The 20,745-nt window shown below is 46.1% G+C and overlaps 1 protein-coding gene and 1 long non-coding RNA gene across 2 annotated transcripts; both read left to right on the forward strand.

The window, feature by feature from the left end:
• Positions 1 to 583: 583 nt before the first annotated feature.
• LOC148687221 (vomeronasal type-2 receptor 26-like) lies at positions 584 to 10,737 on the forward strand. The gene is made up of 7 exons (XM_088662567.1): positions 584 to 588; positions 1,084 to 1,326; positions 3,966 to 4,257; positions 4,882 to 5,670; positions 6,787 to 7,017; positions 7,548 to 7,674; positions 9,839 to 10,737. Exons 1-7 carry the CDS (start codon positions 584 to 586, stop codon positions 10,735 to 10,737), a joined length of 2,586 nt encoding a protein of 861 aa, XP_088518693.1.
• A 4,457-nt stretch (positions 10,738 to 15,194) lies between these two features.
• LOC132591254 (uncharacterized) lies at positions 15,195 to 19,704 on the forward strand. The gene is made up of 3 exons (XR_009556871.2): positions 15,195 to 15,614; positions 17,988 to 18,014; positions 19,635 to 19,704. It is a non-coding gene; the product is annotated as an uncharacterized LOC132591254 (long non-coding RNA).
• Positions 19,705 to 20,745: the final 1,041 nt, after the last annotated feature.

The following is a 20,745-nucleotide window of genomic DNA, read 5'->3' on the forward strand; positions in this document are numbered from 1 at the left end:
CAGCTTTCCAGGAGAAAACAATCTTGCTACATCTTCCATGTGACAGCCCTTCAGATATTTGAAGATGGCTATCAGATCTCCCCTCAGTCTCCTCTTTCCCAGGCTAGACATAGGCAGCTCTTTCAATGGTTCTTCATAAGGCTCGACCTCTAGACCCTTGATCATCATAGTTGACCTCCTCTTGCAATTGCGTAAGTTGATATGCTATCGCTCCTCCGTTGGTGGTAGGAAAATAGCATGTAGGGAAAGTTCTGCTCTCATCTCCAGCTTGTGGGCTTCCCTTTGGGTTCCCCTGGTTGGCCATTGTGAGAATAGGATGCTGAACTTTGTGGGCCTTTGGCCTGATCCAACCTCAAGGCTCTTCTGATGCCAACCATGTTTTGCCAAACTCACTTTTACCCTTGATGATCCATGGCAGCCTATTGAGTAAACATGTTTTCTCCTGCTCTGCACCTGCTCCTGTAAAGTTTCATGGGAGATCTTTCTTCCCTTTACAATCATCAGAATCACCGTAATCTATTTTTATTCATTCCTGAGTCCAAGGAACCCCCACCCCTCCCCTTTAATATTGCATTTGGGACCAATGAGGTAAATATCTCAATTAAGAGCAGCAGGACGTTTTTTATTCCACTCTTCCCAGAAGCATAGCTGCCAAGTTATCCCTTTTTTACAGGGATTTTCCCTTATGCTGAATAGGCTTCCTCGTGAGAAAAGCGAAAACTTGGCAGCTATGCCCAGAAGGTTGGATGTATATATTTTGCCACAAATTCCTGGTGGCCAAGACATAGAGCAGGTGAAGTGGGAAGCTACTGATACATTTGTGTGATGCTGCCTTCTAGATCAGAAATTTTGACTGACTGGCTTTCCAGGAAAGGGGAGGTCCTCAGCCTTGCCTGGAACAGGGAGCAGACATTGCACCCTCTCACCTTCTTGGTGCAAAATAGATGCCCCACCTCTGAACCATCACCCTTCAGCTCTGAGACCAGAGCTGGACACCTCCCTGTATTTGTCAATTCACTGCAATCTCTGATTTGCAAGAATTTGCGGCATATTATGAACAGCAGCTAGTACTGGGTAGAACAGCTACAAGGAAAGTGTAGCAGGTAGATCCAGCATGATCTACCTGCTTGTGTTCCTGACTCTTGCAACCAATGGGTTGCAGCTGAGGGCAAAATGCACCCTGAAGCCGATCAAGGAGCAAATATTGCCTGCAAATTTTTACCGGCTACCTGCAGACTACCTCATTAGTGGAGTCGCATCTCCAAGATACTTTAATATTCAATATCCTTTCAACTTTTCCAGCAACCCTGTCAGCAGACTTGAGTCGTAAGTAATGATACATTGATGTAGTTCTGCCTCCTACCCAATCTCCATTTCCCATGATACACTTGTTTTCTGATACCCTTGAAAATCTTCATTTCATTTATAGAGTTCTGTATATCTGTTCAGTTGGTGAAAAGGCATGTTTCAAAGCATTTTATAATGTATTTCAAGGAATTACTAGTGGTTTTGACATGTTGTTGTTTAGTCGTTTAGTCGTGTCCGACTCTTCGTGACCCAGTTTGGTCAAACTCATGTTCGTAGCTTTGAGAACACTGTCCAACCCTTTCATCCTCTGTCGTCCCCTTCTCCTTGTGCCCTCCATCTTTCCCAACATCAGGGTCTTTTCCAGGGAGTCTTCTCTTCTCATGAGGTGCCCAAAGTATTGGAGTCTCAGCTTCAGGATCTATCCTTCCAGTGAGCACTTTCTCCATAATCCAGCTCATGTTTGCTATTTGGTCTCTGGTTCCTCTGCCCTTTCGAAATCCAGCTTGCACTTCTGGGAGTTCTCGGTCCACATACTGCCTAAGCCTGCCTTGTAGAATTTTAAGCATAACCTTGCTAGCGTGTGAAATGAGCGCAATTGTGCGGTAGTTGGAGCATTCTTTGGCACTGCCCTTCTTTGGAATTGGGATGTAGACTGATCTTCTCCAATCCTCTGGCCATTGCTGAGTTTTCCAAACTTGCTGGCATATTGGGTATAGCACCTTAACAGCATCATCTTTTAAAATTTTAAATAGTTCAGCTGGAATATCATCACTTCCACTGGCCTTGTTATTAGCAATGCTTTCTAAGACCCATTTGACTTCACTCTCCAAGATGTCTGGCTCAAGGTCAGCAACCACACTACCTGAGGTGTACGAGACCTCCATATCTTTCTGGTATAATTCCTCTGTGTATTCTTGCCACCTCTTCTTGATGTCTTCTGCTTCTGTTAGGTCCTTACCACTTTTGTCCTTTATTATGGTAATCTTTGTACGAAATGTTCCTTTCATATCTCCAATTTTCTCGAACAGATCTTTGGTTTTCCTCCTTTTTATTGTTTTCCTCTATTTCTTTGCATTGCTCATTTAAGAAGGCCCTCTTGTCTCTCCTTGCTATTTTTTTGGAAATCTGCATTCAGTTTCCTGTGTCTTTCCCTATCTCCCTTGCATTTTGCTTGCCTCCTCTCCCCCGCTATTTGTAAGGCCTCGTGGGACAGCCATTTTGCTTTCTTGCATTTCCTTTTCCTTGGGATGGTTTTCGTTGCTGCCTCCTGTATAATGTTACGAGCCTCCATCCATAGTTCTTCAGGCGCTCTGTCCACCAAATCTAAATCCTTAAACCTGTTCCTCACTTCCACTGTGTATTCATAAGGGATTTGATTTAGATTGTATCTTACTGGCCCAGTGGTTTTTCCTGCTTTCTTCAGTTTAAGCTGGAATTTTGCTATAAGAAGCTGATGAGCTGAGTTACAGTCAGCTCCAGGTCTTGTTTTTGCTGACTGTATAGAGCTTCTCAATCTTTGGCTGCAGAGAATATAATCAATCTGATTTCGATGCTGCCCATCTGGTGATATCCATGTGTAGAGTCGTCTCTTGTGTTGTTGGAATAGAGTGTTTGCAATGACCAGCTTGTTCTCTTGACAGAACTCTATTAGCCTTTGCCCTGCTTCGTTATGAACTCCAAGGCCAAACTTGTCACGTGTTCCTTTTATCTCTTGATTCCCTACTTTAGCATTCCAATCCCCTATAATGAGAAGAACATCATTATTTGGTGTCATTTCTAGAAGGTGTTGTAAGTCTCCATAGAATTGGTCAATTTCACTTTCTTCAGCACCGGTAGTTGGTGCATAAACTTGGATTACTGTGATGTTAAAAGGTCTGCCTTGGATTCGTGTTGAGATCATTCTATCATTTTTGAGATTGCATCCCATTACAGCTTTTGCCACTCTTTTGTTGACTATGAGGGCCACTCCATTTCTTCTACGGGATTCTTGCCCACAGTAGTAGATATGATAGTCATCCGAACTGAATTCACCCATTCCCTTCCATTTTAGTTCACTGATGCCCAGGATGTCAATATTTATTCTTGCCATCTCATTTTCTTGGCAGGGATACTGGAGTGGCTTGCCGGTTCCTTCTCCAGGTGGATCACGTTTGGTCAAAACATAACTTCTCTAAGTTATTTAAGCCCCTTCGCCACGACAAGGCAGTGATCCATGAAGGGGTTTTTGGCATGTACTGCTTTCCAAAGAATAACTTGTTTTCTAAAGGGTAGGAAGTGTTGTGGGATTTGTTTGAGTTGCAGGTTTTCTGTAGTAAATAAAATGGGAACACAATTATTTTTCCATGCACAAAAAAATCTATGCAACTGTAAATTGTAAATGTCGACTGTGCTTAGTCACTTGCAATGCAGCCTGGGGGCCAATGTGGTTCAATAAACTTTTGGTAGGTCACCAGAAATTAGGCTGATTTGTGTTCTGGTCTTTCCTCCATCCTCATCCCTTGCAAAAACCTCTGCAGACACAGGTACATGTAGACCTTTGTCTCACTTTGCTCTACCTCCTGGCCCCTTTTCCTCGTTGCTTTGATTAATAACAAAAAAATAATTGACGTTCATTTTCACTGAATTGAGGATGACTGTGTGACACACTTATTTCACAGCTGGGTGGATAAGAAGAACTCACACATTATTTCCTTCTCCCTTGCTGTTCGGGATATTAATCATAACCCCAGGATCTTACCCAACATCACCCTCGGCTACAGCATGTATTATACCTATTCTAAGGGAAGACTGACTTCTGACTCCATGACAGACCTGCTTGCTGGTGGGAAAATCAATATTCCAAACTACAGCTGTGGGAAACCGAAAAGGCTGCTGGCTGTTCTTGAGAAGAGTGAACTTGACATCTCCACACACATTGCAAGCATGTTGGGCATCTACAAGGTCCCACAGGTAATCTGTTGGCTGAAGTGAAACACACCTGGCAACATTAGCCACCTAGTTGTTGTTTTTCTTGGCATCTGTCTGTTTTGAAAGACAATGGAGTGAGCCTCTGGGATGCAGTCAAACCACTATGTTGACAGTATCAAAGTGACGCCCACAGTGCACAAGCCTAGGCAGTGGATTCGGAAGTCCTGGGCTGCCCAGACGACAAGACCTCCCTCTCAGCCTCACTGCTGTGCTCCAAAGGAAAGCAGAGCAATGCATTTGGCACAAACGTTCTTCAGGTATCTGAAGAAGTGTGCATGCACACGAAAGCTCATACCTATGACAAACTTAGTTGGTCTCTAAGGTGCTACTGGAAGGATTTATTTTGTTTTGACAGCATCAGACCAACAAGGTTTCCTACCTGTAACTGATTATAGTGCTTTACCTCATTGATTTTTTTATTGAGTGTTTCTTAATTTCATAGAGAATTTTGCCATTAATCAGTATAAGAAAATGCTTAACTTTTTTAAAAATTTACCTCCAAAAAATTGTGAGGTTTACACTAAATCTGTCAGCATCTTTCACATAGAAGTATCCAGTCTTAATCCTGAAAAACAAGCCATCATTCTCTTTCCCTTCTTTCACCAGCTCAGTTATGGCTTTTTTCTTACTGATAAATTCCAGTCCCCTTTTGTCTACTGGATGGCCCCAAACCAAGAAACGCAGTACCAGGGGGTGGTCCAACTCCTCCTGCATTTCAGGTGGACGTGGGTCGGACTCTTTGCTCCGGACAATGACAATGGAGAAAGATTTGTGAGTACCTTGACACCTCTGATGAACAAAAGGGAAATTTGTGTTGCCTTCACACAAAGAGTACTACAAGAAACCTGGCTATGGATACCCCATGAAGCACCTGCCATCTGGAGACACGTCAATGTATTTGTTTACTTTGCAGACTCTCAAAGTGGACTTTACATAATCATAGAGGTACAGTCCTTACTGGAAAGGATACAATCTGGGGGCAAAGTCTGGATAACCACAGTTCCTCAGAACAAAATGTTTTTATGTGATATTCACTGCTTCCAATATGCTCATGGCTCTTTGTCCTTTGTAATGAAGACCAAAAAAAGGATGAAGAAGGACTACTATGGGCCAATGTCATTGACTAGTCGACGGTATTCGGAAGAAGCATTTGACTGTTCATATTCAAAGCATGCCTTGTCTGTGAGGGGTATGACAAAATGCAGAGAGAAGGATAATGTGAAGATGTTGCCCCGGGAAGAGATTGAAAGAATCCAGTCCCAAGACAGCTATGTGAATTACTTGAGTATCCAAACTGTGGCTCAAGCTTTAAATGCTGCATATTCATCCAGGTCAAAGAGGATGTCGATTGTGGGTGGAGACAGCTTGGAACTTCAAAAGCTACCGCCATGGCAGGTATGTCCTTTTCCTTTTGCAAACTGGTATTTGTTGTCCCTGCTCTGAAATCACCATGATATGATCATCAGAAACTATCTTGCACTGTGACAGAACACTGGTTAGTATTGTCAACATTGACTGACAGGCCTTTGACATTGTTTTCACCTGCTGGCAGAAGTCCATCAGAGTTTCTCCCATCCAGGACCACAATACCTCAAGGACCACCTCTCTTCATAAAAACCTACCCAGACCCTGAGAGCATCATCTGAGACACTTATTTATGTACCTTTTCCTCATGAACTCCGGAGGGTGGCAACACAAGAACGGGCCTTCTCTGCAGTGGCTCCCCATGCGTGGAATGTTCTCCTCAGGGAAGTTTGGCTGACACCTTCACTATTCAGCTTTCAGTGCTATGTAAAACTGTTCCTCTTCAATCTGGCCCCTGTCTGATTAACATATACACCTATACTCCTTTTAAATGTGTTTTTGTAAGGGGTTGGGGGAGTGTTGTTACTTGTTTGTGGAGCATGTGTGTTTTTATAACTGTGATATTATATTCCTATATTTCTTATATATCTGTATATTATTTGATTCTTAGTGTGCCACTCAATAGCTTTCTTTACAGTTTCATCGTGCTGCAGAAAAATTACTTCATCCTTCATAGAACTTAGTGTTGTTCCTTCAATAAAGCCAAGCTCATCATGTTTTACATATTTCCCCAAACATCTTAGAATCATAAAATTGTGGAGTTGGGAGGTACCATGAGGGTCATCTAGTCCAACCCCCTGCAATGCAGGAACATTTCACTCAACATAGAGCTCAAACACATGACCCTCAGATTAAGTCTCTCAGTCTACTGGCTGATCTATCCCCTCAAATCAACCTTTCCTAATATATGTAATAGTGTTAATTTTTGTCACCCCAAAACAATGCTGAGGAAGATTGAGGGTGTCCAATAATCTATCATGGTTAGATGATTCCAGATGATGATTAGATGGTTAGATGATTCCAGGTAAGAGATACAGTGGTTCTTTTTTTTTTTTTAGAGAAGATTAGGATGCAGAGGGAACATGAAACCATGTTCCATAATTCAGCCCTGCTTACTCACTGCTGGATATTCCTCTGTCATGCTAGCTTCATCGTTTCTTGAAAGAAGTCCGGTTCCACTCTAATACTTCAGATGATGGGCAGTACTTGGATGAGAATGGGGCACTGGCCGTTGACTTCGATATAGTGAATTGGGTACTGTTTCCTAATAACTCTCATGATAGAGTGAAAATTGGGAGAATAGAGAGACTAAAGTCCTCAACTGTGAAGTTCACCATTAACCCAGAAGCAATTGTATGGCCCAAGCTATTCAAGAAGGTAGGAAAAATTGGATGTGTCATTTTATTAACTGTGACATCTGCTATGCTCTAATAACATTTTGAATAGTACATATGAGGCTTTGACTGCAATCTTGTGGGTGCTTCTCTGGAGCTAAGTCCCACTGAGTTTAATAGAACCTGCTCTTGAGAAAACATGTATATTATTTCAAAGTAAAAAGAATTTCCAAAGCAGAGCAGAACACATTTCCCCAACTTGGTGCCCTCTAAATATTGTGGACTACAACTCCCATGCACCCCAGCCAGCATTGTGCAAAGATATCTGAGGGGCACCAGGTTGGGTAAGGCTGGAGTATAGTAAGGTATTGCACATCTGTTTGGACATAGAGAAATGGCACACAAGCAAACGAAATTCTGCAGTAGATGCAATATTTGGAAGCAACACCAAGGACTCCATTTAGTCTTTGGAGCAAAACATCAGTCAGTCTAGTATTGTAGTTTGCAATACTATTGTAGCACAAATGCACCTATCACTTTCTCCTTCGCAATCAATTTTCTCTTCATGCCTAGACGGCCCCTCGTTCAAGATGCACAGAAAGCTGTCTCCCTGGATATTCCAGAAAAGTTCAGGAAGGGAAGCCGCCCTGCTGCTATAATTGCGCTCCCTGCTCAGAAGGGACCATCTCCCCTCAGGAAGGTAGGAGAGGATCTCAGAGAAAATGGCCTTCGATGGGAGGATGGGGCAAGTATTTGAGCCAGTCCAGCCAAGATGTTACCATAGTAATGGCCAGCTCTTTTTTTCAGCTGGTACTCATTGGAACTCAGTTCCATCATCTGTTAGGTGGGCACCGAGGTCCCAGAGAAAGTTGTTCTTTCTGTTGATTCATCAAATTTGCTCTGTGAAGAAGAAAGGCTGTGGTGCTTTGTGGAGTAATCCTAGTTTTCTTAAAATCTGCACACTCTTTGCCTCTCATTGAGAAAGATGATCTAGGCCCTCCTCCCAGCTTCCATCCTTCCTTCCTTCCTTCTCTCTTTCTTTCTTCCTCTCTCTCTCTCTCACCCCTTCCATCCGTCCTTCCTTCCTTCCTTCTCCCTCTTTCTTTCACCCCTTCCTTCCTTCCTTCCTTCCTTCCTTCCTTCCTTCCTTCCTTCCTTCCTTCCTTCCTTCCTTCCTTCCTTCCTTCTTTCTCTCTCTCTCCTTCCTTCCTTCTCTCTCTCTTTCCCTCTCTCCTTCCTTCCTTCCTTCCTTCCTTCCTTCCTTCCTTCCTTCCTTCCTTCCTTCCTTCCTTCCTTCCTTCCTTCCTTCTGTCTCTCTCTCTCTCTCTTTCATCCCTTCCTTCCTTGTCTCTCTTTATTTCTCTCTCACACCCTTCCTTCCTTCCTTCCTTCCTTCCTTCCTTCCTTCCTTCCTTCTTCTGAGCCATTGAAGGCTTTCCCAATTAAAAGCAGCCATAGGAATTGGGCCCAGCTGGTGCTGTCAAGCCAGGATCCTTGTCAGATACTCAACCCGTCTTGCCCCGGTGAGCAATCTGGATGCCAACTTCTGCACTGGCTGAAGTGTCCGAAGCATCTTTGGAGGCAGCCCTCCATAGAACGCATGGCAGGATGCGGATCTTGAGGTTGTCCTCAAGGTCTGCTTGCTTTACAGCGAGGTGAGAGGAGGGACGGACAGGAGCCCCTTCTGCCCCTCCTCCCAGCTCACTGTAAAGCAAGCAAAGGGAGAGGTGCTTACACGCTTTGCGTGGCTCTTGCTAGAAAAGAATATATTTTTTGTTGTAGAGTGTTTTTCTTTCATGGTTTGTTTGTACTTTACTCTATATTCTATTTTTGAAAAATTAATTTAAAAATGATATTTAAAAAAAGAATTTTTTTGTTGTTGTTTTCTTCTAAAAGCTAGGTGCGTCTTATGGTCATGTGCATCTTAAGGAGCGAAAAATATGGTCTTTGAATCTGGCAGAGAGAAAACACCTCTTTCTTTGGAGTCTACCAACAGTTTATATTTTATCATTGCCCCCACCCCCCCGCCAGATAAATGTAGATATCACTTCTTGCCATTCTTTAAAGTGCCCTACCCCACTGATCACGAATATTGATTGAAACAAAAATAACATTCTTGGTAGCACAAGCCGGTGATTTCCGGCATACCTTTTTATAGAAAATAGCACAGGTAATGAAATGCCCTCTTCAAGGAGGGTTCACCTATTTCCAGAAATCTCAAGGATATAAGAAAAGCCTTGCTCAGTGAAAGCAACGCAACTTGTTCTAAGAGGGGCAAGTGGGATTTCCATGGGACCCCAGAAGCTGCATAGAAAAAACAGCCCTCCCGCACCTCCCCCCATGTGATCTCCAGCAACTAGTATTCAAAGGCATTCAAAGGCATTCAATGGTCAGTGAATCTGGTCCTGGGGACTATCTTGATGAGTGAAGGGAAAGTGGGCAAGAGAACCAGGGTGTATTGGGTTCACCAAACCTGTGGCCTCAGGAGGGTTGTTGGCTTGCCAGGACTAGGGCCAGAGAGACCACCTGGCAATTTCTGAGAGGTCCCAACAGTTCAGGAATGGAGGGAGTGCCACACAATAATACTACTCCAACTTCCTGGGAGGAATAATAGAATTCTAATGCAATACGTGATTTTAGAAATCATAATTCTAGCTTAACACATCTGCTTCTCAATATTTGAACATGACAAGAACTGATCCAGATTTTTTTCTGGCCTTTGCACCAGATCTTAATTTCCCAGGTGAAAAAAAGCAGCTGGGTGCTGCTGCCAACCTGTCAATCACCAAATGCAACAGTGATGTCAGCAAATTTGAGGTTTGTGCCTGATGTTAGAATACTGAAGTGCGTTTTCCTCTCTGCAGATGCTGATGAATGCACCAAATGCCCAGAAGATCAGCATCCAAACAAGGAGCAAGATCAATGTGTCCCCAAAGTAATCACCTTCCTGTCCTATGAAGAATCTTTAGGCAGTCTCCTGGCTTTCCTTGTCCTCTTCTTATCGTTAGCCACATGTTTTGTGTTAGGAATCTTCATTAAATACAAGGAAACACCAACAGTCAAAGCCAACAACAGGGACCTCTCCTACCTCCTCCTCATCTCTCTACTGCTCTCCTTTTTGTCCTCCTTCCTCTTCATTGGACGGCCAAGGAAAGTGACCTGCCTTCTCCGACAGACAGCCTTCTGCATCATCTTCTCAGTTGCTGTCTCTTCTGTCTTGGCAAAAACCATCACTGTGGTCCTGGCCTTCCTGGCCACTAAGCCAGGGAACAGGGTGAGGAGATGGCTGGGGAAGAGCTTTGCCCACTCCATTGTAATTTCCTGCTCTGGTGTCCAAGTTCTCATCTGCACCATCTGGCTGGGGATCTCTCCTCCATTCCCAGACTTTGACCTGAGCTCCCAGCTTGGAGAGATCATTGTCCAATGTAATGAAGGATCTGCTGCCATGTTTTATGGTGCCCTGGGCTACATGGGCTTCCTGGCTGCCATCTGCTTCACGGTGGCTTTCCTAGCCAGGAAGCTGCCTGGGGCCTTCAATGAAGCCAAGCTGATCACCTTCAGCATGCTGGTCTTCTGCAGTCTTTGGGTTTCCTTTGTGCCCACCTACCTGAGCACCAAGGGGAAGTATATGGTGGCCGTGCAGGTATTCTCTATCTTGGCCTCCAGTGCTGGGCTCCTGGGCTGCATTTTCATTCCCAAATGCTACATTATTATATTGCGGCCTGATTTGAACATGAGGAAGCACCTGACAAGAAAAAACTAAACATGACATTTGATCCTTAGCTCTAGGTATATCATAAAATTGTACAGCTGGAAGTCCCAATCAGAATGCTAAAGTACAAAATGAACTTAGCTAAATTAGAAGGAAAATGATACTATACTGGCTACGTAAGGGATATCGGTAAAGGTCTTATGGGAATCTGATAGTACTACTACAACGATTTTATTTATTTCTCCAACCACTCTGGGCATCTTACAGCACATATTGAGACTTAATAAAGCATCAAACACTAAACTTCCCGATACAGAGTTGCTTCAGGTGTCTTCTAAAAGTTATTTAGTTCTTTATCTCCTTGACATCCGAGGGGGGGGAGTGTTCCACAGGGAGGGTGCAACAACCAAGAAGGCCATCTGCCTTGTTCCCTGTAACTCTTGCTTCTTGCAGTGAGGGACCAGCAGAAGGCCTTTGAAGGAGGACCTCAGTGTCCATGTGTTGAGATGGGGGTGGAGACACTCCTTTAGGCATACAGGGCTGAGGCTGTTTAGGGCTTTCAAGGTCAGCACCAACACTTTGAATCGTGGTCAGAAATGTACTGGGAGTCAGTGAAGACCCTTTAGGACCAATTTTTTAGGTCTCAGTGGCCACTCCCAGGCACCAGTCTAGCTGCCGCATTGTGAATTAGTTGTAGTCACTGAATCTACTTCAAGGGTAACCCCACGTAAAGCACATTGTAGTAGTCCAAGCGGGAGATCACCAGGGCCTACCTAGACCACTCTGGGGAGACAGTCTGCAGGCAGGTAGGGTCTCAGCCAGTATCTTTTAGAAAAAAAAAAGATACACATTTGCAAAAAGTTTATGAGAAGAGAGATGTTTCGGGCAAATGACTCTTGATGAGAATAAAAAATGCAAGGCTAGGAGAAACTAAGAAGATGGAAGGACATGACTGAAGTTTTGGTTTCGGACCGGACATGGACATTGGTTTTGGATGGTCAGAAAGGGGATGAGTGGTCTCAGGAAAATTAAAGTTGTCAGACTTTGATATAAAGAGAACTTGGCTAAAGTTTTGTGTCATCTACAGAATATCAGGATGCATGTGATAAAGTGTAAAACAGGGGTCAGCAAATTTTTCAGCCATGGGCCAGTCCATTGTCCCTCACACCATGTGGTGGGCCGGACTATATTTTGGAGAATAAATAATGAACGAATTCCTATGCCCCACAAATAACCCAGAGATGCATTTTAAATAAAAGGACGCATTCTACTCATGTAAAAGCACGCTGATTCCTGGACCGTCCGCGGGCCGGATTGAGAAGGCGATTGGGCCACATCCGGCCCCCGGGCCTTAGGTTGCCTACCCCTGGTATAGAACCACGTGTTTTTAAGTCAACTGGTTGTCTCCTTTTCAGAAATAGCTGCACCTGGGCAGAATTAGTCTCTCTGTAAATGCCTTTTCTGCTTTGCATGTGTCTGTTTATATTGAGCTATCGTGCTGTTTCCTTCAAATTTCCGTGGGAATGTTCAGGAATGTGGATGAGGAGATATTATTTAATAGATCCTATCCCAGCTTGTGTTAGCAAGCTCCAAACTTAGTAGAGTTACACAGCAGAAATGGTTGCACAGGCTTGCTTACCGGTAAGCCTCTAGAATAAAAAATATTTCCTGGATTTTCCCCTTTATCCCTCTTAAAAGAAAAGACACGGCACAGTGCTCTTTAAAAGTAGAAAGAGTTTACTTACGGTACATCCTGAGTTAATAGCATAATCTCAGAAAGGCAGGCTTGCTTAGAAAAAGTAATATATACATGTGAAGTTCACTCATAAGGGGTGAGACTCCATTTTCTCTCTCTTGGCTGGAAGCCGAGAGAGACTCTAACACTAAGATGTTGCTTCTCTGAAGTATGGATTCAAAGAAACTGAAATGGCCACTGCCCGGTGACTTTACCTGGCCAGGTAACACCCATCTCAATTACATGTAGAAGAAGCCCATCCCAGATCAGTGGCAGGACGTTTTGCTGCTGACCTGGTCAGGTGTCCCTCCATGTGGTCATTCTAGGAACTGTTGTGACTTGACTGCACCTAGCTTTACATCCCACAATTTCTTCCTTGTATTACGGACTCTGATTATTGAATAAAAATATCATTCTATTACATTATTTCTGGTGTCCTTCACAGACCCAGAATGATAACACTGCTTCTGTTGCTGCCTCTTGCAACCAATGGGATGCAGCAGAGGACAAAATGTCCCCTGAATCCGATCAAGGAGCAAAAGTTAGCTGCAAATTTTTACCGGCTAGCAGACCACCTCATTAGTGGGGTCACATTTTCAGGATTCTTTAAAGCTCAATTTCCTTTCACCTTTTCCAGCACCCCTGTCAGCAGGCTTGAGTCGTAAGTAATGATGCATTGATATATTTCTGCTTCCTACCCTGTTTCCCCTATTTTAAGATGTAGCCATAAAATAAGCCATAGCAGGATTTTTAAGCATTCAAGGAATATAAGCCATACCCCAAAAATAAGACATAGTGATAGGCGCAGCAGCAATGCCGGCCGCGGCAGGAGGAGGAGGAAAAAAATAAGACATCCCCTGAAAATAAGCCATAGCGTTTGTTTGTTTTGTGAGGGAAAATAAATATAAGACGGAGAAACCTACTCTCCATTTCCCGTGATACACTTGTTTTCTAATACCCTTGGAAAATTTCATTTCATTTATTTAATTTATTTAAAGTGTGCTATGTTTCTGTTCAGATGTTGGCTAGGGAAACCCAGCCAGAAGGGCAGGGTATAACTAATAAATTATTATTACTCTTATTAGTGAAAAGCCATGTTGCAACACATTTTATAATGTATTTTAACGAATTAGTAGTAGTTTTGACATGTACTGCTCTCCAAAGCATAACTTGTTTTCTAAAGGGTAGGAAGTGCTTTGGGATGTGTTTAATTTGCAAGTTTCCTAGTAAATAAAATGGGAACACATTTAATCTATACAACTGCAAATCGTAAATGTCAACTGTACTTAGTCACTTGCAATGCAGCCTGGGGGGTCAATTTGGCTCCAGGGACTTTTGGTAGGTCACCATAAATGAGGCTGATTTGTGTTCTGGTCTTCCCTCCATCCTCCTCCCTTGCAAAAAATTCTGTAGACACAGGTACAGTTGCTTTTATACAAAAAAGAATGTGCTTTTCATTTTCCCTGAGTAGAGGCTGACTGTGTGACACACTTTTTTTGCAGCTGGGTGGATAAGAAAAACTCACACGTTATTTCCTTCTACCTTGCTGTTCGGGATATTAATCACAGCCCCAGGATCTTACCCAACATCACCCTGGGCTACAGCATCTATGATACCTATTCTAAGGGGAGACTGACTTCTGACTCCATGACAGACCTGCTTGCAGGTGGGAAAATCAATATTCCAAACTACAGCTGTGGGAAACCGAAAAGGCTGCTGGCATTTCTTGAAAAGAGTGAATTCGACATCTCCACACACATTGCAAACATGTTGGGCATCTACAAGGTCCCACAGGTAATCAATGGGTCCAAGTGAAACACACCTGGCCACATTAGCCAGCTAGTTGTTGTTCTTGGCATCTGTCTGTATTGAAAGACAATGGAGTGAGTATCTGGGATGAAGTCAAACCACTGTGTTGAAAGTATCAAAGTGACGTCCACAGTGCACAAGCCTAGGCAGTGGATTCGGAAGTCCTGGGCTGCCCAGATGACAAGACCTCCCTCTCAGCCTCACTGCTGTGCTCCAAAGGAAAGCAGAGCAATGCACTTGGCACAAGCTTGGCTGCAGGAGTTGCTGGAAGGAGGCAAAGAAAGCACCACTCAGCTGACTTAGGATTTGTGCTGGGTTCACTCTTTAGCCTTTTCTTCTCCCAGATGTTGGAGGGTATGAAGGATTATGGAACTCCCTTGCAGTTGAGGACAGACAGGCCCCTTTCTTGCTGTCTTCCTTCCCTCCTTCCCTCCTTCCTTCCTTTCTTGAAATGCTTTCTTGAATTCCAAAAGAAAGCGTATATTCAGAAAAAGATAAATACATATTCCCACATGATTAGCTTCTTTCATTATAAATAACTTTTATAATGTCTTCCCATCAGCCCACATGGTTCCTAAATGCTTTTAACATGTCACACTTTTCTTTATCAGTCCATATCAATCTCCATTATTTTGTTTTCCTATGATTTTCTACATTTCTACAGCAGTCACTGCAGACCTGCCAATGAATTCTTATTTTTACGGTGCTCACTGAGATATTTTCTCTACAAGTTCCATTCTCTCCTAAATGTTTGTTCTCTGTGGTCTCTCTGTTTCCCCATCATTCGTGCCATCTCGGCATACTCCAGCAATTTCGCTTGCCACTCCAGTTTGGTCGGGATTGATTCTCCCTTCCAGTTTCTGCCTATTAACAGTTAAATACCAGCGATACAGCATTTTCATAAAATTTTCTTTCAAGGTATAGCATGCAGTAAACAGCTCTTCCTTTTTGGGAGAGAAGACTAGGCTCCCCAAAGTAGACTGGCCTTCTGCCCGTTTCGCTGGGCGGAGGCAGATCCCTGGCGGCGGCTCAGTTCCTTTGCATGCAGAAGAAGGAGCTGCTTTCAGTTGCCGGCAGGGAAGGAGACGCCCCTCCCTGGAAAAGACTCGGGGGGGGGGTGTATGTGAAGCTTGCACAGCTGGACAACTCTCTGCTCGGACCTCCCCCCTCTCCCACCATCATTTCGACAGGGCTGCTCTTGGTCATAGCTCTATGGGCAGACGCATTCGGAAAGGAACCCGAAGCACTTCGGAAATTTCCAAGCCGATGGGGAGGGGAGAGGAGCCCCTCCCTCCGAGGGGGCGCGTCCTTGGAGAGCCCCCAGGAAAGGAATTCGGAATAGAATAGCGGACGAGGGAAGCGGAGGGCCAGAGAGGACAAAGAGGTAATGCTGGAGGGCGGGGAAGGTGGAGAAAGAAAGGGGGCAGAGACACACACCCCCCAAGAACAACTCCCTTCCTGGGCGATATCTGCACAGGCCCCGATCCATGCAATCCGGCTGCAGATCGGGGACCTTCCATTCGCAGGGTTTGCATTGCACAGCCCCGCCCCCCCCATAAAAAAACCAGAGATCAGCCTTCCCACCATTTCCTATGGGAAATGCAGCCGGGGGGGGGGGGTTCTGCAGAGGGAGCACCGGCAGGGTTTGCATTGCAAGGTCTCCTTTGCAGCGCCCCATCCGCTTGAGAGTCAAGAGAGGCTCAGCTGCCCTGCCCCCCCCTTGGGCGCTTTTGGGGGAATGAAATGAGAGGCCCCCAATTCCTGAGGCGCCGCGATCCTGGCTCCCCTTTGGGTGGAGAATCCAGAGAGGGAGTCCATGGAAGGGTTAAAGGAGGCGAGAGACGCCTGGATAGAGACCCCCCCTCTCTGCCCCCTCCTTGCTCATCTGGCGAGGCCCCTCAGAATGGAGAGATGTCTGCGCTTGGGGGAGATTTGGCCCCCAGGGAGAAGAGTCAGCTGACAGGGGACTTTGCCTCTGGGCAAAGGGGAGACTGGGGGGGGTGGAGGGCAGAGGAAGTTGGGGGGCTGAGGGAGGGAGGGAAGGAAGCATCCCTGGGGGAGGGATAAAAGCCATCTTGGAGAAAGAGAGAGAGACTTGGGGGCTGCCTGCCTTGACTTCTCCCTCCTGCCCAGGAATCTCCTTGGAGTCGACCAGGGAGAGATCCCTGATCCACCCACCCTCTCCTCCCTTGAAGCTCAGTCCTTGCCCTGCCATAAGTCCCAGGTCAGCTCCTGCATGGGGCGCTGGGGGCTGTTATAGAGAGTCTAACCATTGGGGGAAAGAGGAAAGGGAGGAAGCCCCCTTTATTATTTCCGCCCTTTGAGGCTTTGGCAACGACAGTCTCACCCACATGCCTGCGTTTCTCTGGAGAAGCATCTAAAGCAGGCATCCCCAAACTCGGCCCTCCAGCTGTTTTGGGACTACAACTCCCATCATCCCTGACCACTGGTCCTGTTAGCTAGGGATGATGGGAGTTGTAGTCCCAAAACAGCTGGAGGGCCTAGTTTGGGGGTGCCTGATCTAAAGGGTTCCTACCCAGAGATACCTGTGCCCAACTCCTTCTCTCCATTCCACCAATATTCCCATATTCCATTGCAATATTCCCACTACCTGTATATCTTTTCTTTTTTTAAGATACATTTTTATTAGAGTTTTTTTATATTACAGAACAAACTAATAATCACAATAAAACAAAAAATACATTCAACAGTTAATCATTTGTTATAACATAGTACAGTCAGGGGCGGAGCAAGCGGGGGTGGGGGGGCAGTACGCTCTGGGCAGCGCAATCCCAAGGGCGCCATGGCGGCTGCGCACGCCCCGCCCCTCCGGGAGGCGCACTCCACCCCCAGAATGGGCGCCAGCCCCCGGTGCCGGAGCATGAAGCTCCGCCACTGAGTTATAGTCGTACCCCAATTTAAGGACGCTTTGGTTTGAGTGCTTTCAGTTTAAGTACTCCGCGGACCCGTCTGGAACGGATTAATCCACTTTCCATTACTTACTTTCTTTTTTAAAATTACTTTTTAAAACCTAGTTTCACCCCCTAGCCCCCCCCCCCGGCACCACCCCTCTTCCACCCATGGGAGTGGAACTGGCTAGCGGAATAAATTTGTGTCGGGGGTGTTATTAGTGAATTTGCTTTTCAGCATTTTCTTTGTTTTGGGGGGAGGGGTCTTTTTTTGGAGTTTCTACTTTTCTGGTGTTTCCTTGGTTTGGGGTGGCTTGCTTGCTTTTCGAAATTATCAATAACAAAAAAATTGATACAATATCATTAGAAGCGCAAAAATTGAGATCAACAGGGGATGCATAACTTCTGGGAATCATAGCATTGTAGAGTTGGAAAGGGACCCCACGGGTCATCTAGTTCAGGCATGTCCAACAGGTAGATCATGATCTACCGGTAGATCACTGGCTCAACAACTTTGGCTCGCCTAAAAAGAAGCTCAACATTTTCCCCCTGCACCCCCACAAAACGGGGCTTTCCCCTCCCTAAACAAAGAGCTAAACAACTCTTTCACCTGAAACCCAAAAACAGGGCTTTTGTTCCTAAAGAAAGCTCAATAACTTTGACCTGAAACCCCCCCAAAAAGGGGGTAGATCATATATTGCAGTCACTTGGGAGTTGGCCACCCCTGGTCTAGTTAATCAACTGCACGGCCGTGGCCCAAATGTTAATTACTCTTGAGAGGTGGCCAGAGAGCCAGGAGGGAACCATGCTGCCTAAAACCGACTCACTTTCTCTCTCACTTTCCTTAGGTAGAGCGAAGTGTGAACGCCATTGGGGTAAGTGGGGTATTTGGGGTCATGAGGATGCCTTTTGTGTGCCAGAACGGAGAGAGAGGAGCTTGTGTTGAGATCCTCTGATTTTTGTGGGGTTGGGACATGAGCCTGTGGGTTGGCCTACATCCATGGCCCCATCCACTTTTGCCTCTGGCTGGCCCCTCCCACCGAAGGCCAGTGGCCCCTGGGTGATGGCCTGCAAAGGAAGGCGGCCCCTCAGCTGGAAAAAATCGCCCTACCCTTCCAAATGTGGGCTTGGACTTTGCATCACAAATGATGCTCTGGTGTTTTAAACTCTGATGCAGAGGAAACGGGTCCGTCAGTGGCCCTGGAGGATGCCTCTCCAGCAGCCTCAGCCAGCCAGCCACCTGCCTGCCTCCCAGGCATAGCTGTCCAGGGCATAGCTGCCAAGTACCCCGTTTTCCCCGGGAAACCCCCATTATTTTCTCCTGCCGGCGGCCATTTTTCCCCCTGATTTGCCCTTCTATGGGCACCCAAAATGGCCGCCGCTGGCTTCGAAAGTTGCGTCTACGCATGTCCGGAAGTGCATAGACACAACTTCCGGTGTTGGCGGCGGCCATTTTTGGTGCCCATAGATGGGCGGAGCGACACCGGAAGTTGCGTCTATGCACTTCCGGACATGCGTACACGTGACTTTTGAAGCTGTCGGCGGCCATTTTTGGTGCCCATAGAAGGGCAAAGCGACACTGGAAGTTGCGTTGACGCAACTTCCGGTGTCACACGGCTGCCGGTCCCAGATTCTGCAGTCCGGGACTTGGAAGGTAAGGTCCAGGGGTTGCCACCTGCCTGCCATCTTCTTCCTCCTGTCTCAGTGTTGCCTTTGTAGAACAGCAGGGAGGGAGGGGGAGGAGGAGAACAGGGATGAAACCAAACGGAGCCCTCTCTGCTTGTCGTTGCTCTGGCACCACCTGCTGTCAGGCTCCTGTCCTGTTCTACCTGCCCAAAGGAAGGCTTGCAGGAGTGGCCGGGCGCAGGAATACCAAAGGAGGATGACAAAGACATCTGCATGGCCAGTTCTAGCGTTTTATTACAACTGATCCAGAATGCAGCTGCCAGGCTGGTGACGGGGAGGGGCTGCTGGGACCATGCCACATCATCTTATTTTTACCCCACCAAAACTTCCCGATACAGGGCTGCCTTCAGATGTCCCCTAAAATTATCTCCTTGACATCTGATGGAAGGACATTCCACAGGGAGGGAACCACCAGAAGGCCCTCGGAGCTGGATCTCAGTGTCTGGGCTGAGTGATGGAGGTGGAGACGTTCCTTCAGGTCTACTGGGCCGAGGCCATTTAGGGCTTTAAAGGTCAGCACCAACACCCTGAATCGTGCCCAGAAACGCACTGGGAGCCATTGTAGGTCTTTCACAGGCATGGGCAAACTCGGCCCTCCAGATGTTTTGGGACTACAGTTCCCATCTTCCCTAACCACTGGTCCTGTTAGCTAGGGATGATGGGAATTGTGGTCCCAAAACATCTGGAAGGCTGAGTTGGCCTCTGCCTGGTCTTTCAGAACTGGTGTTATATGGTCCCAGCAGCTGCTCCCAGTCACCAACCTGGCTGCCATATTTGATGTCTTCTCTTTTTCTGTTTTTGTTTTACAGGAATAAAGTGATACGAAGCCGTTTCTTGTGTGACGTGCAACGCCACCAAGCCAGCTTGCTTTGGATATAATTGCGAGTAAGAATTCTCTCTCTCTCATTCCCACATTAGAAAAAAAATACAATTACAAATGACATTTGGGGGAGGTGGGGTCGTCCCCCCCAAGGACTGTTGTGGGCGTTGCTTGGTAGGTGGGTTTATTTAAAGGATTTTTCCGGGTCATGTGGGGGGGGGGGTTATATATTTTTTGTGTGTAGTGGGTTCTGCTGGGGAGGGATGTTTTTCATTTCTTTTGGAGGACTGTTGTGGGCACTGTTAGGGAGGTGTTTTTTGTGGGTTTTTAAAGGACATTTGTGGGCAGGGTGAGCCACAGGGTTTTGGCCGCCTCGGGAAGTGTGTTGGGCGGATGGCGGCTGTAGACTATGGCCTGCTTTGGGAGCTGGTAGGTGTGGGGTGTTCTAGTTTTTTACTGTGTGGGTCGTGGGGGAGGTGGGATTGTTGCTTTAGAAGAGGTCTATTGCGGTGTTTGAGGTTGTGTCGGCCTCTGGGTTTTGTCTTCCGTTGCCGTGTCGTGGGTTGAGGAAACAAATGGCGGGCAGGTGTTTGAGGCTGCAATGTGAGGCACCAGTGGTGGGAGGCCGCTGATTCCGGCGCAGCGTTAGAGGCGGAGAATTGAATTCGAAAATGGTGGGCAGTCGTCTGAGGCTGCAAATGGCGGGTTGCCGTTTGAGGTGGTGAGTGCAAGATTTCACCTCAGGAGGTGGGCGGCGGGAGGCCGCGCGGTTTAGGAGACAGAAGCTAAAATGGTAGGCAGGCGTTTGAGGTGGCGGTGGCGGTGTGGCTTTGGAGGCAACAGCGCGTGATCTGGCTTTCTATTGGATGCTGCTGCAGTCTTCAGAGCTTCTGGTGGTGATGTGTAATTTGGGCGCCACTTTTTTGTGTTTAATCATTAGTTTAGGTGTGAAAGGTGTGGTTTTTTGGGAAAAGATTTTTGCCAGATCCCTTCCTAATGGGCATGGATTGTTGTGGCCAAATATGTTACATTACAGTTCAGCAGTTACAGAGAAAGTCTATGACCTCCGCGCACGCAATGCCTACATTTTGATATATATA

The sequence above is a fragment of the Zootoca vivipara genome, chromosome 2 (assembly GCF_965207765.1).
Source record: "Zootoca vivipara chromosome 2, rZooViv2.hap1.1, whole genome shotgun sequence".
Lineage (NCBI taxonomy): Eukaryota > Metazoa > Chordata > Lepidosauria > Squamata > Lacertidae > Zootoca > Zootoca vivipara.